The sequence below is a fragment of the Echinops telfairi genome, unplaced genomic scaffold, assembly GCF_000313985.2.
Source record: "Echinops telfairi isolate 266 unplaced genomic scaffold, ASM31398v2 ScPeMD7_3;HRSCAF=10, whole genome shotgun sequence".
NCBI lineage: Eukaryota > Metazoa > Chordata > Mammalia > Afrosoricida > Tenrecidae > Echinops > Echinops telfairi.
The window spans coordinates 27127198-27148506 of NW_022103899.1; the positions used below are offsets into that span (position 1 = coordinate 27127198).

General features: G+C 44.1%; 1 protein-coding gene across 1 annotated transcript in view; it reads left to right on the top strand.

Moving 5' to 3' along the window:
- The first annotated feature begins 2375 nt into the window (after positions 1-2375).
- The window catches only part of CASP10 (caspase 10), a 37138-nt gene continuing 18204 nt past the window's right edge, over positions 2376-21309 (top strand). The window contains exons 1-3 of the mRNA XM_045295486.1: positions 2376-2733; positions 6169-6262; positions 18405-18537. Of these exons, the coding sequence (XP_045151421.1) occupies positions 2438-2733; positions 6169-6262; positions 18405-18537 (523 nt within the window). The 5' untranslated portion in view covers positions 2376-2437. The remainder of the gene's footprint in view (positions 2734-6168; positions 6263-18404; positions 18538-21309) is intronic.

Sequence of the window (21309 nt, forward strand, 5' to 3'; positions counted from 1 at the left end):
CCAGGCCAGGCTCCGCCCGCGCTCCACTGTAAATCTGGTCCTTTGGAGTACTTTCATACTGGCCTCTAACTTAAACTCCTTTTTTTTTTTTTGGTTTGGTTATTTATACATGGATTTATCTTTTTTTAAAAAGGGGTTAAGATGAGCTTTGGGGGGTTTTATTTTAAAGGTTAAGCGGCGTTGGGGACAGAAGGAAATTCTAGGACACTTAGTGGCTTCCAAAAGGTTCATTTCTAGAGGCCTTTTGCCCGACGTAAGGCTAATGAGACCGATTGACAGCGTGGCAGCCACAGTGGGCACAGGGTCAATGGTAAGGATGGCGCAGGACCGGGCCGTCTTCCTTCTGTTGTGCACCGACAGGGTCTATGAGTTGCAACCGACCAGATGGCAAACCACCACCACAAGGTTACACACTCAGCCGCTAACCGCGAGACGGGCAGTGTGAGCTCCTCATCTGTTCTCTCGGGGAGGCGGGGGGCATATCCTATAGGAGCTCTGGTGAGCAGCTAACCACAAGGTCAGCGGTTCAAACCCACCAGCAGAACGGTGAGGCTGTTTCAGTAAAAATGTAAACAAGGGGCACTTCTACCTTGGCCTACGGAGTCCTTCTGAGTGGGAATCCACCCCCGGCGGTGAGTTAGTGAAGCGTACTCACTCAATCCTATAGAGGTGCTAGGAGTGGCTTTACCTGGGGAAATCCTGAGCTCAAGAAATGCGTTCCTTTGCCTTTAGGGGCCACTGTTTGCCAGGTATTCTCTCCCTGGGCCACGGGGAGGGGACACGGACAGCTATGACGACATCAGCAGGAAATTAATATCAAATTACATTAGCCTCACATCCCGCGTTTCACTTATTCAGCCAGTAACAAGTCTTGAGTGCTCTTCCTGAGCAAATGTTCTTCCCAGGAACTTCCTGGGAACTTACAGGACACAGAGGACCAGGACGGAATTCCAGTTTCCCCGAGTGCTAGCGACCTCCCGAGGTTCAGTGGGACTTGATCTGAAGGTAGGAACGCCTTTCATTTGCGGGTTTAGTGCCTCTGCCATTTCTTTTACTGCACATGATAAAACTTGGGAAAATATGTTGTCCGCAACGCCATAGCGTTCGCAGGAGCCATGGCATGTGTCAAGCAATAAGGAAAGTCAAAAGAAAAGAGCTAAAATAAGGGTGGCGCCAGCATTGCCCTCTATGGATCAACAGGTGTGAATCCGCAAACTGAGACATTGAGTGGCCGATTTAGCAAAGCGACAGGACAGACTCTTCAGGAAAATAGAATTCTCCTTAGAACCGAGGCTGCCCTTGTCTCCAAGAACCCGTCGTTTGACCTTGGGGATACTTGAAGGGCAGGCCCCATGGATAATATCTCAGAAAACAGCTGCCTCCCTCAACGTCGGAAGTGATACCTGCCCTTGGTATAACGTTTGAGAAATTCAGGCAGGGTAGGAAAAAGAATCAAAAACGAGTCTCGATCCACTCGATGGCAATAGGTTTGGTTTCGGGTTTTAGTAACATCACCTGGAGAGTCTTGGCAATGGAGTTTTGGGGTCTGCATGTTTGCCTTCCTCTTGGAAATAGTTTTCTGATATCTAAAAATAGCCAAACCATGTCCCGTGAATCTATACCTCAGTCCTTGGGAAATGAAGGAGCTCTGTCAGGGCACTGCGCCTCTCATTCGAACACATTTTAGTGTAGAGAACACAGCAGGTAGGTGGAACCACTCTGAACCGGGTGCCCTGAAGCACTGCTCCGAGAGAGGCTCACCTCCAGGGGCAGAGGGTTGGCTTTGTGGTTTGATTCGGGTCTGGGCAACTCTGTCTATAAAGAAACTTCCCTTCCAGCGTCTGGGATTGTGGCTTGCTTCTGTGAGAGACAGCCCTGCCCAAAGTCAGTCATCCGAAGTCAAGGATGTCACTAACAACGACCCTCATGGCATGTCATTGTCATTGGGTTGGCAGATGTTCCAGAAGACTGAACTTCCCCGTTGCCTTATTTCTAAAGTTCTCAACGGGAGCGATTTCTGCCACTAGGCCTGTGAACTCGGGCCCGGCTACCAAGCCTGAGTCATATCAAGGCTCCGCCCTCCTTCTAGGCTAGCTCCCAGGGGGGACATTTTGATTTGAGAGAAATCAGGGTAAATTGAGCTCCAATAAAAATGTCCCTCCACACCTCCTAAAGGGTAACATACACGCTTGTGTTGAGGTGGCCATTTCTAGGCTGTTGGTATGTGAAGCAGCCTTGTAGAAACTTCTTCAGCACTTCCAGTGAAGTCTGATACTGGGTACAGAGGCAGCTGCCCGGGGTGGGGGAAGGGCCTGGAAGTTGGGGTGTGTTCTCTTTCTTACTCTCCAACTTCCTGTCCAACTCTTCTGTCTCTCCCAAGCTGGCCATGACATCTCAGGGTTAAGGCCTGGGCACCAGTCTGGAGGAAATCCGCATCATGGATTTTCGCAAGAAGCTTCTGAAGATCGACACATCCCTGGGGGCCAAAGAGGTGGAGGCTCTGAAGTTTCTCTGCCGAGACATGCTGCCCCACAAGAAGCTAGAGAAGGCCAGCTCGGCCCTGGAGATTTTTGAGCAGCTGCTGGAGGAGGAGCAGCTCACCGAGGAGGACCCTGCCCTCCTCATGGAGCTCCTCTGCGTCATCAGGCAGAGGTCCCTGCTGCAGCATCTCCAGTACCGCCCAGAGCAAGTGCAGGCCTCGCTGCCCACCCTGAGGAGAATCTCTCCGTTCAGGTACACCGGGCATCTGCCATCAGTCAGAAGGGCGTTCCATCTCCCTTCTTGTTTCATGCCGGAAACGCCCAGCCTTCATTCAGGCCACTGGGTTTTGAAAGGAAACTGGGGACAGGGCAAGATATGACAAAATAATAATTTATAAATGATCAAGGTCTCATAAGGGAGGGGGAGCGGGGAGGGAGGGGAAAAATGAGGACCTAATGCCGGAGGCTTAAGTGGAGAGCAAATGTTTTGAGAATGATGAGGGCAATGAATGTACAAATATGCTTTACACAATTGATGTATTTATGGATTGTGATAAGAGTTGTATGAGCCCCTAATAAAACGATTAAAAAATAAATAAATAAAATAAACTGGAAAAAAGAAAGGAAACTGGGATTAAGATTTGACTGCCCACCACCTATCTGCTTGGTAGTGAGGCCCTGGGAAATGCTTTGGCTTCCTATGCTAATGAGATGGGAGGCTGGGATGGGAGCTCGGGGCCTAAGGGTTCTTCCCTTTGTTGTTAACTCAGTTGATTCCAACTTGTGGGACCGTGGCTTTCTGGTGCAGAGGAGTCACTCTCTGGAAGGTATTCAAGGCTTTCAGAAGCAGATTGTCAAGCTTGGCCCTCATAGGGTCTCTGGGTAGATTTGGGTCACCAACCTTTCTGCTATATCTGTTTGTAGCATCCAGGGCATCCCTTCCCTTGGAGAAGTTCACCAAAGCCTAGCAGAATCTGCTGCTTTTCTTGTTTACCAGGCTCTCAAGTGAGAAAGGAGCCCTAGTGGCATAGTAGGTTAAGGAATGGGCTGCCAACCACAAGATCAGCGGTTCAAATCCAGCAGCCATCCCCTGGGAGAAAGACAGGCTTTCTACTTCCCTAAAGATTTACATGAGGTGCCCTGGTGGTTATGCATTAGGCTGCAACACACATGGTCTGCAGTTTGAAACCACCAGCAGCCCCCTGGAGAAAGACTGAGCTTTCTGCTCCTGGAAACAGTTACAGTTGGGGAAAACTCACAGGGGTCACCGTGGCAGGGAGTCTGGCTTTTTGGTTTTTACAGCCTTAATGGTAGAGTTTGAAGGAGCTCAGGAGCAGTGCAGCACAGTTGATAAACAAAGCAATCGGTGGTTTCCACCCACCTCTTCTTGAGAGTCAGATGTGGCGGCTGGTTTTGGTTTCGGTTTACAGCCGTGGACACTGGATGGGGGCAGTTCTACCCTGCCCTTTAGAGTGAGGGACCAGCCTCCACACTGAAAGGGTCCAAGGGGTGGTTGTGTAATTGAGGGGTAAATTAAACAGACCTCAGACAAGGCAAAGCATGCAAGGGCTCACCTCCACCTCCACCATGGCTTCAGGAACCAGGTCCAAGCAGAGAGAGAACTTGGAATGTATTCTCACTAGTTTATATAATCTCCGGCAGGCAAGCCAAAAAAGAATATACGTAACAGGAAGGGGTTGCATTAGAGGCAGGAGGGGGATGAGCTAGGGGTAAACACGCAATAGGAAAGGGAGGCTCTAGAGGCCTACATGTGACAGGAAGGTACATGCATAACCAGATGGGCGGGCTCTAGAGTCAAGAGGGCAGCCTAACCTGGGTATCTCTGAGCTGGCCTGACTTTAGGGGCCTTTGCACTCTTCTCCAGGGGAACAATCTATGATCCTTAACAGAAGAGAGTGGGTTCTACTTAGGGTGGGACAGACTATAGGGTCTGATTGCTTTGGATGGCAGACAACCTTCAGTCAGATAGCCTTCAAGCAGTTGACCTTCAAGAGGGTAGTGAGCAACCGTGTGTTTGCAAACAGCACCTTGAAATTAGCATTATTCTGGGGGGGACATTGAGGGGAATGACTTTTACTTAGGAGAATGTGACTGGACGGTACCTGCAACTTACTGAGGTGAAGGTTCCCTCCACTGGAGCCCTGGCCTCCCAGACTCCTCACTGGACGGATGTTGAGGGTTTGTCCGCAATACACTCTCTTCCCTCTTCTGGTTCCCACACTTTAGGGTCACTTTGAGTCAGAATCAACTTGATGGCAGTGGGTAGGACACTGTCACATGGATTCCCCGAGTAGTGCCAAGTGTTAACATATTAATGAAACGGTTGCCCTTTGGAGCCCACCCAGAGGAACCTCATGCGAAAGGCCTGGCAACCTACTTAGAAAAACCAGCCAGTGAAACCCTGTGTTTCGCTCTGCACAGGTGGGGTCGCCGGGAGTCAAAACTGACTCGATGGCATGAGTTTGCTTACGCTCTCGGTTCTTCCTTCACGGACTTGCTGATGTTTCCAGCTCCCTCCAGGAATTTTAAGAAGAGGGTCAGCCTATTGGAATGAAATGAGCAAAACAGAAGAGATGTGCCTGAGGGTGGGAGAGAGAGCATCCCTGTTTATGAAAATAAAAATACATAAAGAAAGAAAATGTAAAGAAAAGAGAGCATTCCTGTGATGTTCAGTTACAGATTTTAAAAAATACACTTTTGGGTGGAAGAAACTCCACCCCAAACCAAAAACCTGACTCCCTTCCATCGAGTCAGTGCCAACCCTGAGCGATCGCAGGGGCAGAGTGGGACTGCTCCTACGGTGTTCGAGCCTATGCATTGCTGTGGGTGCAGATGTCTCAGCGCGCACATGCGCGCTGTAGCTGGTGGTACTCACCTTGTGATTAGCAGCCCAGTGTTTAACCCCCCCCCCAACCCCCAATGAAGCAAAAGATAGGCATTTTGCCCAAAGAGGTAAAATATAGGCATTGGGCTATGATGGGGCAGACCTTGAATAGCACAGTTTTACATTGCTCTCCGACATACTGTCTATACCAGAGACACTTGCAAGGAGGAGTATTGGAAGTATGGTGTATGCATGGCTCTGATGAGTAAAAACTAAGTGCTTGGAACCGGTTCCTAGAACCTGAGACCTAATTGGTAAGCGATAGAAATAATGAATTCTGGAAACCATCATTCTTTCCACTCCACTCTCTGGAAGTTGGAATCAACTCAATGGCAATGGATAATGGCCATCTGAAGCCCTTTTGCTGGTAGGCAGTGCTGTCTGTGTGTGAGTGAAACATTAAGTTCTCCTGATTGTCAGATGGGTCCCTGCTAGTTTCAGTGGTGGGGTTTATATTGGGTCCTCCCTGTTGAATTTCTGTCTATAAAGTAAGCCCGAATTTATACAATGGTATCAGATAGAGGAAGGAATACAGTTTTAGGCCAGCCCAATGGGAAAGACAATGGCACTCGACTTAGAACAGAAGGCCTGCCTCTGTGGCATCTTGTATTATTTTAATTTAAATAAGCCACGAGGAAGTTTATAGTTCTCGCCTTTGGTTCTTTAAAGTGGGATTCCTCAGTCAGTACTCACAGGGTTGGGTTTATAAGAGGACTTGCTGCTTTTTCAGTGATGCACTCCACAAGTGTGATCTTTTATTTGTCATTTTGGATGTATTCTTAGAAAACTACTATACGAATTGTCGGAAGATATGGACTCACAGACCTTACGGAGCATGATCTTCCTCCTGCCGAACGTGTTTCCAAAGACTGAGATGGTGAGTGGGCCATAGAGAGCGAAGGTTGGGTAGGCACTGCCTTCATGGGCCCTTCAGTGGGGACTGCGGGTGGGGGTGGGGTTTCAGAAAGACTTGTTCGTATTATTTTACCATTGCACACATTATGGCTAGGAAAGTCAACTTTAGCTGTAAGATGGGCTAGGATTCCATCCTGGCTCTGCTGCTAATCTCATGCACATGGTGCAAATGATTGGACCTTTCTCCACGGCCAAATTGTAGAGCCCTCTTCTTCTTCCTTCCGGTTGGAAGGCTTAAAGGAAATGATGTGCATGAAGCATTAACATGGGGCCTTTATTTGCACAGAGTAAACACTCAGTCCAGAGTGGTCAACGGTTAGCATGCTTGGTTGTTTTCTGAAAAGTTGGGGGGGTGTAGTTTACCCAGAGACATCTGGGAAGAAAGTACTGGCAATCTACTTCTGAAAGAAATCAGTCATTAAAAACCCTATGGTAAGCAAACAAACAGATAAAAACCCTATGGAGCAATCAACTTGATGGCAACCGGTTTAACCTCTCAGTCAAGGTTAACTGTTCTTGGGATCCTTGGTGTTTTATGATACAGGCATGTGTGGGCCACAACAGGGAGATGAGGAAGAGTGAAAAATGACAGAGTAAGAATGGTTTATTCATTGCCTACCTTAGCTGAGGTTTCTGAAGGAGCCCATTGTGTCCTTGGGGTGGACTTTGCACTGCTTCAAAGTTCCTTTCAAAGTTTCTGTGGAAGTAAAATGAGAAACATGTGTTATAGCATGTGTTGCATGAGGGTGAAGAGGAATTTATAGGCTGGTAACAGATATATGGGCTAATATTGAGCTTATGGATTTGATCTGGGCAGGGCTGGGATGTTTTCTTAATATATAATCACTCTTTTTTATTAAGCCCTTTCTTTTTTTTATAGGAAGTATATGTATTTTTATTTCCTCATATTTCCCAATTTATTTTTAAAATCATTTTATTAGGAGCTCATACAACTCTTATCACAATCCATACATACATCAATTGTGTAAAGTGCATTTGTACATTCATTGCCCTCATCATTCTCAAAACATTTCCTCTCCACTTAAGCCCCTGGCATTAGGTCCTCATTTTCCCCCTCCCTCCCTCATGAGCCCTTGATAATTTATAAATTGTTATTTTGTCGTATCTTGCCCTGTCCGACGTCTCCCTTCACCCACTTTTCGGTTGTCTGTCCCCCAGGGAGGAGGTCACATATAGTTCCTTGTAATTGGTTCCCTCTTTCCAACCCACTCTCCCTCTACCCTCCCAGTCTCGCCACTCACACCACTAGTCCTGAAGGGATCATCCGCCCTGGATTCCCTGTATTTTCAGTTCCTATCTGTACCAGTGTACATCCTCTGGTCTAGCCAGACTTGCAAGGTCGAATTCGGATCATGATAGTGTGTGTGGGGGAGTAAGCCCTTTCTTATGTATCTATGAGTGTCTATGAATTTGTTTCTCTAGTCAACCCAGATGCACACATTATGGTACCAGGAGTGGGTACTAGAGAAACAAATCATGAAGATGGAGAATGGATACTTTAACTCCTGCCTCATGGTAGTTCTTCTTTGGGTAACCAGAGGTTAGATATGGCAATGCAGTTTACTGGGTTGTTGTCTGGAAAGAAGATGGGAATTTAAAATGTAAATTTTCTTGTTTCCTTGTTGTCTTTGGTGATTCCTGTTTGAAATGGCAACAATGAATGTGATTAATGTATATTTTGAACTCAGAGGACAAAATCGCCCCTTGAATTTCTCAGAGATTATACTTCTTAATGAAAATGGCTAACAGAAGGTCAAAATGGCTGACAGAAAGCCTGGTTTTGGCTTGATTCTAAGTCAGAGGTCTAAGGCCATATTTTGTATCAATGGAATAGTTTAGATAAGGACTAAGATAGGTTAGATAAGGGTTGAACTGGACTGTTTTAAGAATTGAGTTTAGGATCTGAGTCTGTTTGTTTATACTGATTTCTTCTGCTTATTATTGATATAATGATTGATAGAAATGATTATTGTGAAGTATGAAAATAGAGAGTTTGTAAACCTTGCCTTCAGCCATTAAAATTAGAATCTTTAAATGGGTTGGGGCACACCTGCAAAGAAGGTTCTGAAAAGATAAGCCCCATCCAGTGTCTTCAGTGCTCAGGACATTCGAAGGTAAAGAGACTTGCCTAGGGGGCTGTTGACAGGCTGAAGGGGGAAAAAAGGAACCCTTTGGATTTTTGCATTTTGAACTATTGGTTTGTGCTAGAGGCTGGAAAAAATCTGGAGCCACGAAGAAACTCTCCTCTCTAAGACTGGACATTAAAGGGAACCTTTGGGCACCCTGAAATGCTTGCTAGGTGACCACCTGGATCCACTTGTTGAGTGGAAGTGGGAGAAATGCAGCAATAACGAGATGGGTTGAGTCTGGCCACTGATCCCCATGGACCTGGTTCACAAGGAGAAGATGAGAGCAGGTTGACTGGTCTGAAGTTCATGACCTAGCACAAGGGGTTAGGGATGTTGAGAATTTGTGATGGGGCACCCTGGTGAGGCTAAGCGAGGCAGCCCACATTGAGTTGACCAGAACCCGACCAGCTGGAGATTTTTGAGCCTGTGAACTGATGCATATTGCTGCTGACTTTATGGATGGGCTGTCCTGATTTGACTTTGCTTAAGGATGCGGACATACAAGGTTCCAACTGGAATGAAGATTATTCACATCAAAGAATATGATTGTCTCCTCAGAGGACTGGGTTGATGTAAGTGGGCAGTATAGATATTGGATACCCAAAATGGGGTGGATAAAGGGATGAAGTGGTTGGCTTACAAACTTTCATAGGTGGGGGAATATACTCATAGGATTATAGGATGAAGGTATAGGTGTTACTTAGCTGAAACTGTTAGGCATAGAATAGAATAGTATGCTTAAATGAGGCTTTGGCACAAATTGATTGTATGCATTTTAGTTTTATCCTATTAGGTACAGATATGATTTTACAATTGTTTTATTTAAAAATTATATATGGCTAAAGAGTTGTGTAAAAGTGTCAAGTTGACAAGGGGTGGTTTGTGGCAGTAACATAATCTCCTGTCAACTTGTGAAGGGGTGGAGTCTAGCCTGTCAATTGGGTTGCAGCTTGATGACCTCATTTGGAAGCACGAAAGAGATAAAGAGCTCACTGGCGGGCAGACACACTCTCTGTTTCGACTCTCTCTGCTTTGTCTCTGCTTCATCTCTCTCTGCATCATCTTCCTGCTGACAAGACAGCATGGAACTAAGCTAGATCTCTGAAGCTGGAGGAGCCATGTGGAGACCCACACCAGCACTAGGATGCTTCCACTGCCACTGGATCCACAAGATTTTCCACCCATTGGCCTGTGAACTTCCTGCATTTGGCATCATAGCATGTGTTGTGTGAGTTTGAAGAGGAATTTACAGACTGGTATCGGACACATGGGCTAATATTGGACTTATGGACTTGATCTGGACTGGGATGTTTTCTTAATATACAATTATTCTTTTATATAAATCTCTTTCTTATACACATATGAGGGTCTATGAATTTCGGGAATGACACAATCAAGAGGACTGGCATTGCATTCATTGTCATAAAGGACATTTCAAGACCTATCTTGAAGTACAATGTGCCTGTGATAGGATAATGTCTATCCAAATATTGTTCAAATTTGTGTCCCAACCACTAAAGCTGGTGATGAAGAAATTGAAGAATTATTTCAATGTCTTCAGTATGAAATTAATTAAACATATATTCAGTATGCATTGATAATTATTGGTAACTGGAATTCAAAAGTTGGAAACAGAGGAAGGAATAGTAGTTGGAAAATATAGTCTCGACGATAGAAATGAAGCTGAAGATCACATGATAAAATTTTTGCAAGATTGATTACTTGTTAAATTAAATATCTTTTTCCAAAAACACAAACAGCGACTACATACGTGGACTTCTCTATATGGAAGACACAGAATACAAATTGAGCACTTCTGTGGGAAGAGATGATGGAGAAGCTCAATATCAGCAGCTAAACCCAGACCAGGAGTGAGGGTGCAGTATAGCACTGACGAAACACAACATTTCTCTAGTTTTCTTTAATGCTTCCCCACCCCCAACCCCACTATCATGACTCTAGTTCTATCTTGAAAATCTGGCTAGACAAGAACATATACACTAGTACAGATAAGAGCTCTCAACACACACAATCCAGGACAGTCAAACCCCTCAGGACCAATAATGAGAGTAACGCTTCCAGGAGGGTAGGGGGAAGGTGGAGGGAGAAGGGAGAGAACAGGGGAACTGATCACAATGATCGGGGACAAATAACAGAAATGTGGGTGAAGGGAGACAAAGGATGGTGTAATATATGAGAATAAAAATTATTTATAAATTATCAAGAGTTCATGAGGGTAGGGAGGGTGAGGAAAAAGATGAGTTGATTAGAAGGGCTCAAGTAGAAAGAAAATGTTTTTGAAATGATGATGGCAACATATGTACAAATGTGCTTGATAGAGAGCCTCCAATAAAGCGATTTATGAAACAAACAAACAAAATAAAACCCAGGCCAGGAGCTGTCTGTGGAAGACATTATCAATTGCTCATATGTAAGTTCAGGACGAAGTTGAAGAAACTTAAAATTTAAGTCCATGAGAGTCAAAATATGACCTTGAGTCTATCCTACTGGAATTTTGAGAACATCTCAAGGACAGATTTGCTGCATTGAACACTAATGACAGATGGCCTGATGAGCTGTGGGATGACATCAAGAATCATTCCTAAAGAAAGGAAAAGGTCATTAGAAAGAAAAAAAAACAACAAAAAAACCCAAAGTGGATGTCAGAAGAGCCTCTGAAATTTGTTCTTAACTGTAGAGTAGTTAAAACAAATAGAAGAAATGATCAAGTCAAAGAATTGAACAGAAAAAAAATTTTTTATAACTTTTTATGATTTAAAACTTTATGGAGTAAATAGGTTTCCATTCAACAATTCATACATTGATTGCAGTCCCCAAGACATACCAGCCTTCTTCTCACGTCCGCCCTCCGAGTTTTTATATTATTCATCCTTCTTTCCTGTTCCATCTTGCTTTTAAGAGTTTTTATCTATAAGCAAATGTTGTCCCTTTAATTTTGTACAGTTGATTGTTCTAGGGCGTGTATGTTGTTCTCGGTTGTTTTTCTTCCCCTCAAAGCCTGCATATTGTTGGGCTGAAAGCTGAGTTAGAGGAGTGAGTACGGGTCCAAGAGTGAAGAGTCGCTAAAGGCCATAATCTGCAGATTCCAAGTCTCCATCAGACCAGAAAGCCTGATCTATATTATGATTTCGGGTTTTGTTCCAATTTCTTCTCCCACTCAACTCAGGACCCTTTTGTGATCCATCTACTTCTGGTCTCAGGGTTGTGGAGACTGAGGTTCGCTGTGGTCAATTCATCCTCTGGATTAATTGTTCCCGAACAGAAAATTTTAAAGGATAGCTTGAGAAGACAAAGAAAAATATTATAACACAATATCCAAAGATCTAGAGTTAGAAAATAAAAAGAAACCCAGCATATCTTAAACTGAAAGAACTCAAGAAAAAAAGCCAAGCCTCGAGTTGCAATATTGAAAGATTCTATGGGCAAAATATTGAATGATATAGGAAATATCAAGAGAAGATGGAAAGAATACGCAGTCACTGTCCCAAAAAGAACATTCCACCATTTCGGGAGGTAGCATATGAGCAAGAACCAATGGTGCTAAAGAAAATCCAAGGTGCACTGAAAGCATTAGCCAAAAACAAGACTCCAGGAATTGATGGAAGATCAAGTGAAATGGTTCAACAAGCTGGAAGCACTCACTTGTCTAGACCAGGAAATTTGGAAGACAGGTACTTGGCCAACTGACTGGAAGAGATCCATTTTTGTACTCATTTCAAAGAAAGGTGACCCAACAGAATGCTCAAACAATATAATTGGTATCACATGCAAGTAAAATTTCTTGCTTAAGATCATCCAACAGTGGTTGCAGCTGTGCATTGACAGGGTTCAGGCCAGAGTCAGAAACCGAAAACTCAGGTATAGAAAGTGACACAAAACAAACATATGTCTTAATGAATTATAAACTTTGAAAGCAATACAGAGATCAAGAAATGGCATCCTCTCAGCCTCTCCAGAAAACCCCACGTGCTCTGCCCTGGCCAGAGTCCCTTTCCATCTCTGGACCTGAGTGCTGGCCTGGCTCTATAACAATCAATCACTTGTGCTGGTTCCTTCTGGTTCTGTTGCATAAATGTACCTCCTTGGGCCACAAGCTCAGTCTACTTCTGGTTTTTTCCTTGTAGCCGGGGACTGAGTTTCTTCCTCGTTGTTTGTACATACACCTAGTCCTCAGCTTGACATTATTACGGCATGGTCGGTGAGGAGCCCCAGTGGTACCATGAGTTAAGCATTGGGTGCTAACTGAAAGGTCCACAGTTTAAGCCCACCAGCTGCTCAGTGGAAGAAAGATGAAACCCTATGGGGCAGTTTTGTGAGTTGGAATCAATTTGCCACCAACTAACAATAGCAACAGCATGCCAAACATTTCTCCCTCAGCTAAACTAGCTTTTAAATGATCATTCTCAAGAACCTATGTGATTTTGTCTTTTTAGTCATCTTTTCATGGGTTAAAGGCTGTTTGTGTTTTATTTTCACTGAACAGTTGTTTGTGTACTTTGCCCATTTTCCTGCTGGGACCCAGCTTCCCACAGTGGTTTGGCTACCTGATTGGAGCCCTCTGTGCCATCCACTTGTCTCTGTTCAATGTTTTAGGGAGAATACTTAAAAAAAACAAAACAAGACCAATTCAAAGAACGTCACTGCCATCGAGTCGATTCTGATTTATAGCCACCCTGCAGGGTACGACTGCCCCTGTGGGCTTCTGAACCTCTAACTCTTTATGGGGCGGTGGGGGTGGGGAAGGGAGACGCCTCTTCTTTCTTCCAAAAGAGTGGCTGGAAGTTTTGAACTGCTGAACTCGTGGTTAGCAGACCAATGTGTAACCACTCCGCCATCAGGGCTCCCAGTTCATGGGGAAAAGAGACCCTAAATTCACATGTATTTCATAGAAATCCATTCATTAAACCTTAAACTGGATAAAGACGAAACCCAAAAGGCAAATCATCTGGATGAAGGAGCCCATCAGCTTCAGCCATACTGGGTCCCTACCCACATGATTGTGCATGCTTTGCTTACAGTGGAGGAGAAACCTCTGTTTCGCTGCGATTGGGGACTGTGGTATTGCCTGGTCACATGCAGGGGAAGGACACTTCCTTTTTGGGTTCCAAACAATCTGAGATTCACTCCAAATGTAATCTCCTTCTCCCCATTGTTAGGGCTGTGGCTCCGATCGTAACCCAGGCTGATTCTATCGGACTTTGTGCCCAAGGCAGGCTTCTGAATTGTGTACACTACAATCTCGAAGCAATGTAGATGAGTTTCTATAGGCTTAATGAGTGTGCATGAACCGTCCCTTACATACAAGCAAGATTGCTGCTTACACACCCATCTGAGATCTGGAGACCTGTCAGGACGTCACTGCTCTGCAGGGTAATCTAGAGACTCTTGAACAAAAACGGAGCCACACCCATACCTGCTAGCTCTCAGCTCTCAAGTACTTCCTGCTAATGTGTGGGGGCTTCAGAGATGTTCTTGAGAAAATGAAAATAAAAAAGAATGGATTTTTTCCCCTACAAGCTTCTAAAAACGCCCATATTGGTCGGAGTGATGTTTTTAAACTAGAGCAATGTGGTGTGTGTGTGTGTGTGTGTGTGTGCCATTTACTCAAAATCTTACTCTTAAACTAGAGCAATGTAGTGTGTGTGTGTGTATATATATGTACTATACACACACACACACACACACACACATATATATATAAGTGCCATGTACTCAAAAATCTAACAAAAAATGTATGAAGGAAAGTGAGTTTCCAACCATGGTTTAGGAATCACGGCTTCTTTCTTTTCTTCCTTATGGTAGTTTGCTGTTGAGACAGGAATTTCTTTTTACCAGAACAACAGAAATGACTTTTAAAAAAAGCATTTCTATTTTGAGGTTCAAAGAGATCATTTTCATTCAACCCGTTTTGGGAAATTCCCTTTGGCCCTTTGCCCACCTGACCAGCTCTGGACAAATCTTCCTCCCTCCTTCCTCTCTCCTACAAGATCCCCTGCCCAGGCTGTTGGTGGGCTGGGGCCGCCGGTGGGGGCACCCACACTTCTGTTCCTTCTTGTTCTCCTACCTGTCCCGAGAATTTCTGGGGAATATCTATCCCCTCGTTTGGTCAGACGAGGAGAGAAATCAGTCTCTATAGCTCCGGCCTTGGCCTTGGTTGTAAGGCATTTTGGATGCCTGGTTTTGAGGAGCTCTGGTGGCACCGTGATGAAAGCACTCGCTTTATCAAAAGGTTGGGGGTTCTAAACCTTCAAATGTCCCCCGGGAGAAAGACAACCTTGAAAACGTTCCTTTGTCCTACAGGTTCACACACTGTGAATCATCATTGGCTTATCAGCTCTGGGTTTTGTTTGAACACCTAGGCACACACCCAGTTACCTAGTTAGAGAATATTTCTGAAACGATACTAAATTTCTGGGAACAGTGGGGGCTTCCGGGGAAAGGAACTGGTAGCTGAGAAACAGAGATGAGAGGAAGATTTATTCTTTATTTGGTACCTTTCAAATGTTGTATTATGCTATGAATTTTCCATTGAGTGAGGGGCTGAATAAAATGAGAGACAGGGAAACACGCTTTGCGGTTTCAATTTGCAGTAGCCTCCCGTGATCTTACCACACTTCTGTAGCTCTGCACCAACTGGTTTCTTACAGAGATGAGCCAGTTCACCTGCGAAACAGAAGAGTCAGATTCTTCTCCCGGGCACTGTGGAAATGAAGTGTGAGAAGCCACTGGTATCAACTGTAGACCCCACCTCTTGTTCACCAGTGCATGATTCCACACAAGTGTTGAAACAACGGTGCTCTGTGCAAGGTGCCAGTTTAGTCACTGAATGTTTGGGCCCTGGGATAATCCTATCCCTGTTTTTAAGGCACAAGGGACCCAAGAGGGCCTACTCAGAAGAATTAGGATTTCTAAGAGGAGACCTGCATTCCTCGTTCTATCCCCATGCACAAGTACTCGCTAAACAAAATCTAAAAGCCAGAGCGTTTCCCTATTTCCTGAACTTGTGCCACTCTCCACCAATAGCTTAAGCTTCAAATTATTTTTCTTCTGCATTATGCTTACATCCAATCCATCAGAAAACCCAACGGATCTCCCTTTAGGTGTGTACCCCTCAGTCCCCCTCCTCCATGAAGGACAGGGTGTGGTGAAACTTACAGGCTTTGAAGACAACCTCTGGAGCAAGTTGCCTTCGGTCAAGTTCCTACTGTCGTGAAAGCTCAGCCAGCGAAAGCCTGTTCGGTTCTTACGTAGTAAGAATTCTGCCGATGAGCAGTTAGTTTTTCTCCTTTTAATAGATGGCTTGGGTTGGCTAACATGCCGCAGCCACTGAATTGGTGTTAGGTCCGGTTGGATTGATTCTGAATTAGAATCACCCTACTTACAACAAAACAAAACACTGCGTGGTCCCGTACCGTCTTCACCAGCATCGCTGTGTTTGAGGCCATTGCTGAAGACAGTGTTCCAGTCCAGCTTGTTGAGAGCCTTTCTTGGGGTTTTTGGGGTAACTTTACCAAGCATGATGTTTCTCCAAGGTCTGATCCCTATTGGCGACATGTCCAAAGTGTATGAACACTGAGTCTTACCATCCTCACCGCTAAGTAATAGTATAGACGTACTTCTTTCAGGATTTGCTTGTTCTTTGTGGCTGTTCATTCCGTACTCTTCACTAGTACTGTAATTCAGGGGCATGGGCTTTCCCTTCCTCTTCCGTATTCCTTTTCCAGCTTCCAGTGCACGTGGGGCGATGGGAAAGACTGTGGCTTGGGCCTCGTGCACCCTAGTCCTCACAGTGACATCTTTGCTTTTTAACATTTTAGAGAGACCTGTTGCTGCGGGTTTGCCTGATATGCCATTTGATTTCCTGACTGTTGCTTCCATGGTGATGCTTGTGTGAGACCTGCGGTGTGGACTGTAAGGGTGAATGGTTGAGTGGTAGCGCCATTTGGAGTAATTTTGACTTTCTTTATCTCTTTACCCACTTCCAATGGATCATCAAAGTTTACCAAATCATACTTCAGCAAAGACTTTCAAACCCAGTGCTTCTTGGACATTTCCACGGCTAGACAGGGGCTCAATCCTCTCTTCCCCAGACTTTTAAATCTCTACTGCATTTCTGCCTTCAATCTACCCACCAGATTACCATTTAAAAACAAATCTGTTCAGGCCATTGCTCTCCTATAGACTGAGAAGAAAGATTTCTAAAACTGACTGTGGTAATGATTACACAACTCTTCTTAATGTGACTGAACTACTGGATTGTGTGGTGTGTGAGTTATGCACCAATAAAGCTATTTTAATAAAAGAAAGTGGAAACAACCTACATGCTCATGAGTGGAAGACTGGATGAATAAACTTTGGTGCGTACGCACAATGGAATAACGAGGAAACTGTGAAGCACCTCATGACATGGAAGGACTTAGAGGACATTATGCTGAATGAGGTCAGTCAAATGCAAAATATTGTATGACACTACTATTATGGGAAAAAAATCAAGGAAAGGGTTTTATACCAAAAGAAACAGACTTTGATGGTTACCAGGGTAGAAGGGGAAGGGAGGAAAGCGGAGAGCCATAGGCTAGAGCAGGGGTTCTAAACCCTCCTCAGGCTGTGGCCCCTTAAAGATAATTCCTCATGTGGTGGTGACCCCCAACCATAAAATTATTTTCATTGCTACTTCATAACTGTAAGTTTGCTATTGTTATGAATCGGGAGACCCCTGTGAAAGGGTTGTTCAGCCCCCAAGGGGTCACGACCCACAGGTTGAGAACCACTGGGCTAGAGGGAGCCAGTTGTTAACTTGGTGAAAGGGAAGCTCATATCCTATAGAGTGGGAGATGGAAGAAAGGGAAAAAAGGGTGGGAAACAAGGCAAGCCATTGGGAGACGTGAGAAGTTGTTTAAGTTGTTGAGTTAAAAAATGATGATCTGTTATGTAAACTCCCACCTGATGCATAATATAAAGTTTGGGAGGAGAAATAAAAAAGAAACTCAGGCAGAATGCTGAGTGATGATAATGGAAGATATTGCAGTGATGCAGCTACAAACCAAGGAATTCCAGTTTGATGACCACCTCCAGAAGCTAGGAAAAGGCAAGGAAGGATTTGCTCTCCTGTTTTTGATGGACATTGGCCTTGTAGATATCCTGATCTTGACTTTTAGCCTGCAGAACAGTGAGAAAATATGATTGTGTTGTTTTGAGCCATCCAGTTTGTGAGACATTGTTTTAGCAGCTGTGGGGAGCAAATAACACCGGAGGTAAACTTTGTTCAAAACGCTTCCCATTCATTGGTGTTGGTGGGCCCATCTTGCTGGTGCCCTAGCTAATCTGTTACAATACGTACAGCCCTGGGTAGTCTAGCTCAATGGCTAATAAGACAGATTTGGCATCAGAACTGCTGGCGTTGTGGTACTGACTCTGCCACGTCTTGGCTCTGTGACCTTGGACACGTTACGGAACCTCTCTGTACTCTTTTATTTCATCTTTAAAATGTGGATTGTGATCATCACATTTACCTGAGCATTGTTGTAAGGCCAACATACAGAAAGCACTGTTCAAAATGAGCTGATTCCGGGAACCCAAGAGGCAAGTGAATTTTGGCAATGATGAGGGCAGCAAATGTATAGATGTGTTTTACACAATTGATCTATGTATTGTGATGAATTGTATGAGCCCCAATAAATTGATTTAAAAAAAAAAAAAGCACTGTTCTGGGGCTGTGGGAAGTGCTCTGGACTTGGTGAGTGTGGTATTGATGTAGACTGGGTAGACATTTGGCAATGCCCCTCTCTTCCACACTGTTAAACAACTTGAGGACAGATTCTATATCTGGTTCATCAACCCAGAACCTGGCACTGAGTGCCCACGCAGGTGATATGTATTGAATGATGACTAGCCAGCAGACAAGTAACTGTGACTCCATCAATTTTCTTGTAGACATCTCTCAGTTTCCTGGCACATCTAGAGAAACAAGACCTAATAAGTGAAGATGATCTGAAGATACTGGAGGAACTCTGCCATAATGTGGCACCTTGGCTCAAGAAAAAGATAGAGAAATATGGAAAGAAGAGTAAGTAGCTTAAGCTTGCTTGTACCAGGCTTCAGGAATTCTTAACCAACTGGCTACACATGATGTTTACGCATCATTCTGGAAGGACTCTCTTGGGACAGCCAGAAGTCTCTCTCCTTTGTTCATTCGGCACATGCTGATTGAATGCAGACAATACCAGGCAGGGGTATAGGAACTGGGGATACTGCAGGGTGGGGACAAAACAAAGCTCCTGCTCTCTTGGGACGTATTTCCTAGTGGGGGAACATAGTTTTCATCAAATGTCTTCTAATTCCTAAATAAGCATGAGAGTAGATAGGGGAGGGTGGGGTGGAAAGGGAGAACCGATTACAAGGATCTACATATAACCTCCTCCCTGGGGGATGGACAACAGAAAAGGGGGTGAAGGAAGACGTCGGACAGCGTAAGATATGACAAAATAATAATTTATAAATTATCAAGGGCTCATGAGGGAGGGGGGAGCATGGAGGGAGGGGAAAAATGAGGGGCTGATACCAAGGGCTCAAGTAGAAAGCAAACGTTTTGAGAATGATGATGGCAACAAATGTTCAAATGTGCTTGACACAATGGATAGATGGATGGATTGTGGTAAGAGTTGTATGAGCCCCCAGTAAAATGATTTAAAAAAAAGAAAGGCAGGAGAGCAGAGGGGTTAAGTGTGGGTTGTCAGGAGTCTGGCTGCCAAGACAGCTTCCTTTTCCTCACTTGCACTCAGCATGCTGTGAGCTCTCTCTTCCGCACCACGCTCTGGTTCTGCGGTGCAGTCTCGCACACAAAGCGTGGTGGCTGGCCGGGCTGAATTCACCGTTTCTGTGTGAGAAGTGTTGACCTTTGCTTCGGTGAGCCTTAAGGGCTGAGTTTTATATCCGAAGTAAGTGTTGTAATTTTCAGTCCTCGTTTGTACAACCTACCCGTTGTGTGATCTCTTATTGGGTGTTCCAGCATTGTTAATATATTTTATATGTTTGTACTTTTTGCATTACTAAGATATTAATATGAACTCTTCACAGTCCTCAGAGTTTGGGCCTAATTCTGTTTCTTGGAAGAAAGAACTAAAGGACTGATAGGGGTGGAGGTATGCAAATTTTAGACTTTAGACTTTCCTAATGAGCCATCCAAAGGCCAAGTATTAGTATCTCATTAGCACACCAGCTCTGTTTAAGGAACACCTGGTTGCTGGTCTACATTTTCTTGAACCTTATTGTTTTCAATTTACTCTTGAAAATAATGTGTTAATTCTAAAAAAATTCAGCAAAAATTTAAATAATGAAAGCAATATAGAATGCAGAAGGTAAAAGTCTCTTTCTTCTTTCCTCCCCCCACTACCACCCCATTTTCCAGAGACAGCCAATGCTTACAGAAGATTCACTGAAAAAAAAAGATTTATTGGCATATAATTCATATATCCTACAACTTAATCATGCAAACATACAGTATTAGGAAGAGTTGTGCAATCATCACCACCTCAAGTTCAGACCATTTGCTTCTCGTATTCATGGTTGTTAGTTCCCCCCACCCCCACCCCAACCTCTCCTGCCATGCCCCTAAGTCATTATAATTCTAGTTACTGTTCCTATGGCTTTACCTATTCTGGATTTTATATCAAGACAATCATACAAAACACGAACAGGAAGGAAGCAAACAAACAAACAAAACAACAACAATGACTAAAGAAACTAGAAAAAACTCAAAAAGAAGACAGAAAATATTAAAAATGGAAACACCTGTAAAAAGGGTCAAAAGGGAATCAAATGATAAGGTGTTACATTGTAACCTAACTACCTCTGCTACAATCAAGCTCCCAGTGCTCGCTGTCTGACTATGTGCAGAGGGGAGTCACCAGAGGCTTAACCTGTGTGGGGACACTGCAAATGGGCGTGTGCTGTCATCCATAGCTTTTTGTAAACCTGGTGTTCACAATTTAAGCTCTGATACCATTCCCTCCTACGGATTTCGATTTTATTATTCAAATTCCTTGGATTACACAGGCTGATGTGCTAAGGTGGCTGTTAATTTTAAGACCAGCCTTGACTATTCTTTCTGATAGCTGGGCACCATCTGGTTTCTTCATCACACTTTGCTGTAGCACCCATATCTTCAGTAGTCTCTTCATGAGGATGAACACTGGACAGGGTCATGTCAAAAGAACTTATTGTTCTTAGATTGGGGTAGAATTAAGTGTGACCCCCAAATCTATTCATATATCTATGCTTTATATATATCTCTTTTACTTTAGAGACATCATTATCATTTTATGATAGAGAACATTATGAATCATCCCTCTGGGGTACAAGGTAATTTTATTGATAGTATCATTAATTTAGCTGATGCTATAGAATTAAAAACAGGGTTGAGAAAAGGAGATTATGCAAGTGTTGGCTGGCTTCAGACTGAAATACATGAATTGTTGACTTGTACAGATTAAACTCTTAAGTGACTGGACATTGTTTACACAAACATTGCGGGCTAGTGATAGGGAAAAACTTCTAATAACACTCATTCACAAAGGCAGAACTATGCCAACCAGATTAGTACGTGTCATAAGAAAGCAATCAGGGCAGTACATTAGTATATATATGGTAGTCTTGGGCCACTGTTCATTGGGCACCCTCAGAGTAAGAGGTGCAAACCAAAGTTCTATATAAGTATTGTGAACTGTTTTTTATTTGTTTATTTATTTTTCTCAATGGGAGGTTGCTCCTCCTGGTTTCCCCCCCAACAGAAATGTAATCACCTTCCTCGGGACATACATGTGTCTCTTCCCCAACTTGA